The sequence below is a fragment of the Triticum dicoccoides genome, chromosome 3A (genome assembly GCF_002162155.2).
Source record: "Triticum dicoccoides isolate Atlit2015 ecotype Zavitan chromosome 3A, WEW_v2.0, whole genome shotgun sequence".
NCBI classification, from domain to species: domain Eukaryota; kingdom Viridiplantae; phylum Streptophyta; class Magnoliopsida; order Poales; family Poaceae; genus Triticum; species Triticum dicoccoides.
Genome location: NC_041384.1, coordinates 719,128,523 through 719,136,413, shown reverse-complemented (window position 1 = coordinate 719,136,413; position 7,891 = coordinate 719,128,523). Strand labels below are relative to the sequence as shown.

General features: G+C 44.3%; 1 protein-coding gene across 1 annotated transcript; it reads right to left on the bottom strand.

The window, feature by feature from the left end:
* Nucleotides 1-5,915: 5,915 nt before the first annotated feature.
* Nucleotides 5,916-7,516, bottom strand: LOC119273099 (L10-interacting MYB domain-containing protein-like). The gene is made up of 3 exons (XM_037554389.1): nucleotides 7,505-7,516; nucleotides 6,594-6,909; nucleotides 5,916-6,506 (listed from the first exon to the last, which is right to left on the bottom strand). The coding sequence occupies exons 2-3, from the start codon at nucleotides 6,894-6,896 to the stop codon at nucleotides 5,916-5,918; spliced, it is 894 nt and encodes a 297-aa protein (XP_037410286.1). The 5' UTR covers nucleotides 6,897-6,909; nucleotides 7,505-7,516.
* Between the last annotated feature and the right edge of the window lie 375 nt (nucleotides 7,517-7,891).

Sequence of the window (7,891 nt, the reverse complement as noted above, 5' to 3'; positions counted from 1 at the left end):
CTAAAAACAACATTTGAATGTACATAGTACGAGACTTAATATCAATGTTTTAATTCGGTGTACATTGTAAGATTTGAACCAAGGAGCAGGCATAAGGGTAATTATTTCGAATTCGTGCCATACTAAGTTTCGAAAAGTTGACATTGACTCAGTTTGTTGTGCTATTTTGTAGGTCATATGTTTGAATCCATCCAAAAGTTTTATCACTACCATGGTGTTCATCATATACATATGCATTTGTATTAAAAAAGTAGCGTGGATACAGTGAAATGCGAAATCCACGTTAGAATTGGAGATCGCTACATGACACACACTCTAATTCAAATAACTAACTACGTGACACACACTCTAATTCAAATAACTAATTATGTGAGACACACTCTAATCCATGTTAGCGTGGTACCGTTTTGATTTTTTTCAAATAACTCCTCATTAATTAATTTATAGTACTCCCTCTGTTCACTTTTATAAGACCTTGAAGACATTTCAGACAATGTGCAAACCAGTTCATTTTAAGTTGTTTGAAATGACTTACAAAAGTGAACACATGGAGTATCTCGTTTCGAATGACTAATTATTGCAAGGAAAACACGGGCATGGTAATACATACAGATTCGTTTGCAAATGAAAGAAGACTCGTTTGTATTCTCAAATGTAGGCGCACTAGGCAAACCAGGGTCGTGTCGTTGTGGACGCTGCTTCGGTGCCTTAAAGGCAACTGCCTTTGCATCACTGACATGTGGGCCAGCCACCTGTTGGGCCCATATGTCATGGACACAAAGGCAGGTGCCTTAAGGCACCGAAGCATAGTCCTGTCGGGGTGGTCGCGTGTGTCGGACGGACGCGTAGCACCCAGCCACCCACCCCCTCCCTCCCAAAAAAAGGACGACAACAATATAAGTTCGCGCTTCCACGTTTCGGATTGAAATATCTGACGACCCCTATTCCAGCCCTGCAAAATCTCTCTTCTCCACCGTCCCCTTCCGTGCCCAGATTGCTCAAATCCCTAATTCGCCGCCAACCCTCGAATTGCCCTTCGTCTCGTCTCTTTCCCCACCGTTCCCCACCTCTGTGCCAGACGATGACGACGAAGACGACAGTCGCGCTTCACCACCGCACTGGAGCTACCTCATCTATGCCCTCGTCCACCGCACCGGGTGGTCCACCGACAATGTCGGCCGCTGCAACCGATGTGCCTCACAGACACCGAGTTCCACCACATCAGGTGCGCTTCACTGACGCTGTCTCCCAGCTCACCGGGGCTACTTCACCGAGCACATCGTCGCACCTCCGCCCCCCGAGGCCGTTGGGGCTTCACCAACGGTCTCGTCCACCGCATCATAGCACTCCGCTGCCACTCAAGATCTGCACCCGTGCACGGCCAGCCAACGCCAGCGCATCACCCTCAACGGCTCTGAAGTGACCCGCACTCTAGCTAGGCGAGCATGCCCAAACGCCGGCCCGAACTAGGTATCCACACATCACTCGCTTGTGCACTATTCCGACGATGTTTGGATATCCTTTCACTGCTCTCTTAGCTTACGTGCCTATGCAACTCTGACCTTAACTCTTATTTCTTCTGGAGATATCATCTGAAACAAGCAAATCCATATTTTAGCGAAGCATGACGGCGCTACGGGATCTGGTACACATCTTGCACACCCGTATAACCTTATAAGTATCTGTCCTCCGGTACAACATCAAGGTCGATTCCTCTTATTTGATCAACCATTCGCCGTGTCAAAAATGCAGAGGGGGATGCAAGGAGCACAAGGCCTGCACATCCAAGCAAGTGGTAACATGGACTTGTAGATGGAACATCCCAAGCGCAAGTAGAGTTGCAGTGAGCCTGTACAACGAGCTAGTGTAAGTCCCTGCATTTCATTTAATTCATACTGGCATTCGTGTATGATTTGTGTGCAGTGGCTGATCCACGAATTCAAGTTACCAGGGGCGAACATTTAACTTAAAAAATACGAAGGCACTTGCACTACGGAAATCAACATAACTTGAGAAATGTGAAGCTACATGCACTTTGAAAACCAGCTAATGATCCAAAGTAGTTCAGATTATAAACACTAAATGATGCAAGCACCAAAAAACACAAAATGCAACATGGTGTACAAGGACTACAAACATGGTCTGTACCTGCTTGAATTATTCGTTCTTTGGCTGAAAATATCAAAGTGTAATTGCACGTATAACCAGTGCGCAAACTGCATATCAATATATCTATCCTGCACAAGTATGCCAATAGTTTCAAACAACAGATTAGTAAAGTATTTATGCTATGTTTCATGATACGGGGACTTTCTGGTAGATGGCCTCGACGTTTCCTCAAGCTATGAAAATGCACTATAATTTGCTTATCATCAATGCCTGGAAATCTCTGTCTCTCTCAACATAGTAGATCATCATTAGACACTAAATCCTTCAATGAGCTTGCAAAATGCTTGCATTAGATCCCTCATTAGACACTATATGTTCATCACCAGGAGCATGTAAAATATTTGCATCAAATCCTTCATTAGCAGTCTGTTCATTAGACACTTCAGGCTCAAGAACAACATGAGCTTGTATGTTTGCACCGGAAACTTGATTAGATACATGAGATTCAATCAGTTCAGTATTGATTGGGGGAGTTATAAAATAAGTAGAAATTGGTTTCATTTTCACATAGATTCCCTACGTACAAGCAGTTTTACAACACCGCCAGGTTTAACTATTGGCCAGAAATTGAAGAGTTGAATTAGATATAATCAGGGATGTGATGTACCTGCTCGTTGCGCATGCTACTCTTCCAATTAGCGGCTGTCCGTTTGCGCAAGCTCGATGCCATGCCCGTGCTGCCGCCGCTGCCTCCCACGCAGGCTACACCTAGGGTTGGATCTTCATCTTCTTGTCCTTCCGTTCGCTTGAAGCCCGGCGACCGCCCTCCAATGAGGGCGCGAGGAAGTGTTGTGTTGGTCTGTCCAGCGGCGGCTAGGTTAGGAGCGAACCAGACTGGAGGCTGGAGTGAATGAATTGGGATTTTTCCTGCTGTCGATCAATATGGGAGGCGCTCATTTGGGCCGCGAGCCTGCTATAGGGCCTGCCTTGCACTTATGTTATTGCCCATCCAAATTGAAATATTTTTTTTCATTTTTTACATTGCCTGCTCGTGCGTTGGGACGAACAAAACTAGCATGGGCCAACCTGGACGACTCAAACTAGGTGCACACTTTCCAGCCACCTGAGGCGGCCGCCCATACCAGCCCCTATGGTGGCGTCGCCCCTTTTTGCGTGTATGATTGGATAGTGAAAAATATTCCAGTGGCGCTTTTGATTTACCCACAGAATGATTGAATTGCTTGTTTCTATGAACTGAGTTCGCCAATAATGTGAAGGATGCCAGTCTTTTCATCCTATTCTAGATTGCTTAGATCTCGATATGCCAAAAGTAATCGCATGAAATATACAGTGAAAGCCAGTGTGATGTGTTTGGCTACAACTAGTCTGACTACACGTCCTCATATAACATATCAAGGACACACCATCTTACCAGATTAACCATTCGACTTACCCATGTAGTGTGGGAAGAAAAAAGTATTGGGACTGCGTATCCAAGCAATTGATTCCATGGACTCCTTCGTACAACCATGTAAGCGAAAAATAAGTTGCAGTGTGCCTGTACAAAGAACTAGCGTAAGTTCAGTTACTTGCTTCTCGGAATTTTAGTTAGCCACTTATTACAAAATTGTTCAATTATGTTGCTTGGCTTAATTCAGTTTGCTACTGATTACATAATGTCACAGCCTGTTAGGGCGTGTTCTGGACTCCTCCCAACTCCAACGAATCCACAATTTCAACTTCTGGAGTGAGCTCCTCACTTCACCTGGCGATAGAAAAGCGTTCGGGAGCGAGGCTGGCTTCTCCCAGCGCTGCAGCTCAGCTGGGAGGCCAGAAGCCTGTTGGGCGCTCCTTTTGGGCTGGTTGTAGGCAGCCCATTAGGAAGCAAATTTCCTATTTGTACAAAGTTGTGATGGTTTGGGCTGGCTGGACACAAAAAGTAACAAACAAGTTGTACGTGGTGACGCCTTGGACTTGCATGCACAATTTTTTTCCAGTAGCTATTTGCAGCGATTTTGGCTACACAGGAACATGTACAAAGAGCATTTCTTGGGCACATGGAGCAACAAATGTACAACAAACATGTATTTTTTGAAAGTTCCCAAATTTTCTTAGCTAACATAATTTATAATTTAGTAGAAACTAGTTCTCTCATGTGTCATACAGCAAAAGCTACATTTGCATATAAGTTTGCAATATGGTCACACATCTAAAATCACGAACATGATTACTTCACCAAGTAAGAGCAATGGTGGTAGCTAGTTCATGCCTAAACAAATCCATGTTAGGACCACTTTCTGCCATTGTTGAAGCATCCGATGCATTTGAAGGAATAGCATACTTCTTGTATCTATCAGGAATGGTTGGAACATAATCCGGATCCCTCTCACATCGAAGAAAGTGGAGATCCTCTTTGTCATGGAGGCGGACGTAGTTGTGTAGTGTCATGGTAGCCGCAACAATCATTTTTTGTGTTGCAATCGAGTAGTTTGGCATCTTGAGCAAGATTTTCCATTTCATCTTCCACACACCAAAGGTTCTCTCTATGGTATTGCGCTTGGAAGAGTGGATCCGGTTGAACTTCTCTACGGGAGTAGTTGGGGGCGCACCTCTTTGGAAGTCGGGGACGTGATAGCGTTCTCCTTTGTAGGGTGCTAGATAGCCATCTCTGCTAGGATAACCGGCGTCTACAAGGTAGTACTTGCCTACACAAAGTAACAACAAACATGATTGTGAGTTGGAGGATATGTTACATAAGTTACAACAACAAGAAATGCTAACCCTTGGGAGGATGTGGGAATGTGGCCTTGTCATTTTCAATAGCATGGAATAGCACACTTGTGTCATGCATAGAACCCGTTTGTCCAATTGAAGCATATGTGAAATGCATATCAAAGTCGCATACTGCCATCACATTCCGAGTTGTTGCACCCATTCTTCCAATGTACCTTACTTTTGACGGTCCCTCCGGAATAGAAGCCCTAACATGTGTCCCATCTATTGCACCAATGTAGTCTTTGAGGTGAGGATAAGCCCGTTTGTCACGCTTAATCCTATCATGCACAATGTGAAAATTTGGGTCTTGAGGCCTAATGTAGTGAGATGACATCTTGATCACACAATGTAGAACCTCATGGAACTTACGGTGGACTGTATCTGCTCCATGTTTGAAACGGTTTTGGGTCCTTCTATTTGATTCACAACCCCCCAAGGTCCACAAGAACATAGCAAGAGACTCATAATGGTAACAAAGCATGTTTCTTTGAGGTCGTACTCCGCCACCAATTTGTCATGAAGATCAAAGAACACCTGTGCATTCATTCTCAACATTGTGTACGTCTCTCCGGGTGTGCCAATAGTCTCTTGCAACCATTCAAAACCAGTCAACCTAGATGTCCTAGGCTCGGCCTTCATGACCCAACTTTTACAATACTTACCAACTATGGATGACACACCTGAGCAATGCATGTCCATATCATGTTGATATTGGAAAACCATAATTTTCTTTCTTTCATAATGAGTGTCTCATCACTTTTACTATCCGATGACATCTGCATATAAACAATCACCAACATATGAAACACAAGTTAGCACAAATTGGATCAACAACATAGACATAATGCATACATAAATAGAAAACACTACGCTCAACAACATAGACACAAAAGATGGTTCCACAATGCCTACATAAATATATGGAATGGTATCAAGTAGTTCCCATAAGTAGCAAACATTAGGCTCAACAACATAGACATAAAAGATGGTTCAACATAAAAGACACAAATAGTTTTGGTAGCAAAGGATAATCAACCATCACACATAGATGGAATCTGAAGTAACCACTTCCCATACTTCAACTCATACTTCCTACGCAACAAACCCTTCCGGGAGGAAAGAGGCATGTAAAGAAACATCTCCCTTTGCGCCCTCTTCACAAACAATTCACTAGCCATGAAGAACTCATCGGTATCAACTGCTGCACCACAAGCAATGACTTCATCCATGACCGAGGTGACACAATTCGCCTCATCTTGCTTTAGGAAAGACTGAAATGATGAGTGAGAAGCCTCGGCAATGTCACCAATCCTTGTAACTTGCTCACACATCACTTGGGCAGTCTTGGGTTTCTTGTTCTTCTCTGGAATGATGATTCCAAGCCTCACTTTAGATGAAGTAGGTGTTGCCTGAGATGCTTGTTCTTCTGTATCATCCAAATCAAGATCCTCGATCTCATCAACATTGTTGGATTCTTTCACTGCCGCACTAGAGGGGGGAGGTATGCCAGAAGAGGGATTCCAATGGTCAGTACCATCGGTTGTGATATCTCCAAAAATAACCCGCAACTTTTCTTCATTAGCAAGTCCTTTCTTCTTGAACTTGCCACAACCTTTAATATCCTGTAATACAACAAGTGAAACACATTATTAGTAAATAAAAAGATATGGCTAAAATAAGATACATGATACAACAGCCAAAGAACTCACAATTTTAGCCTTCTTCCACCACTCATCATCTTGTGACACGGTGTTGTTCACATAGTCCCATCCGGCTCCGGTCTCCCGAAACTTGAGTTTCTTGAACAAGGTGAAATCAGCTTTAAGCTTGTCCCATTTGTTTTTCAATTGCGTGTGTGTGTAGTCAAGCCCGGTTCTCATCTTAAATTGTCTTGTCACCTCATCAAATGCATTTGGGGTCAAATAATTGCCTGGCCTATTTCCAGCGTCCACTTGGTCGGCGAACAACTCACATACAATCTTAGTGTTCTCAACGCTCCATTCAGCAGTCATGCTTGACACTTCTCTACGAAAATGCATGTCACATTGGACCTCACATGTACAAGGATAATATGAAAACTGAAGTTTTTTGCAAAGCCAAAATCATGTCATAACTGAACTATACTTCAGAAATAAAGTAATATCTTAACAGAGGAGTACATATACTAGTTTTTCACTGTTAATATCTTAGCAGTACACATATTTAATCCCGACAGAGGCCCATATCTTAGCAGTACATATACCAAAGGTTGAACTCCCTAAATCAAAAGTACCATAAGATCTTGAATTATACTAGACAACAAGACCCATCATAGGGATTTGTGCTTTAATCGCCACCTGAATGAGGCGCACTGCAAATTACCCATAAAAATTCAGTTTACATACACTGCACAAAAATTCAGTCATCCATGTACTAGTTCTCCATGTACAAAAATACAGTCTTCCACTACGACACACTTCACATATCATATTCGTACTCCATGTACTGCTAATATCTTAGTACACATACACTGCTATATCTTAGTCCACATACAGTGCACAAAAATTCAGTTTCCATGAAGAGTACAGTACAGAGTAAACGAACACCATGTCTGCCATAGGTTCAGTCAATGGGAGCTCACCTTGTGGTTTGGGCGAGGCCTCTCGGCCTTCGGACTGCTGCTCCTGGCTTCGGCGGTTGTCTCGGGCATCAACGGCGTCCGGGCGAGGTCGCCATTTCCATGTGGTCGCTGCTCCAAGCTGGTGGCGGGACGAGCGCCGCTGAGCACGGGATCCCGCAACAACGAGGCCGGGATCTCCGGATCTGTAGGTGGAGGAGGGGATCCGGCCGACGATCGGGGGTAGCGGGCGTGGCGGCGTGACTGGCGGCGGCGGTGAGGGTTCGAGTGGGATAGTGGTGGGCGTGAACAAGGAAGGAGCAGAGGCAAAACTGTTCGAGAGAGAGGGCTGCTGGCTTGTTCTGTTAGCGAGACGTGGGGTCAGCGCCAATCGTTTTCCTTGGCGGTGGC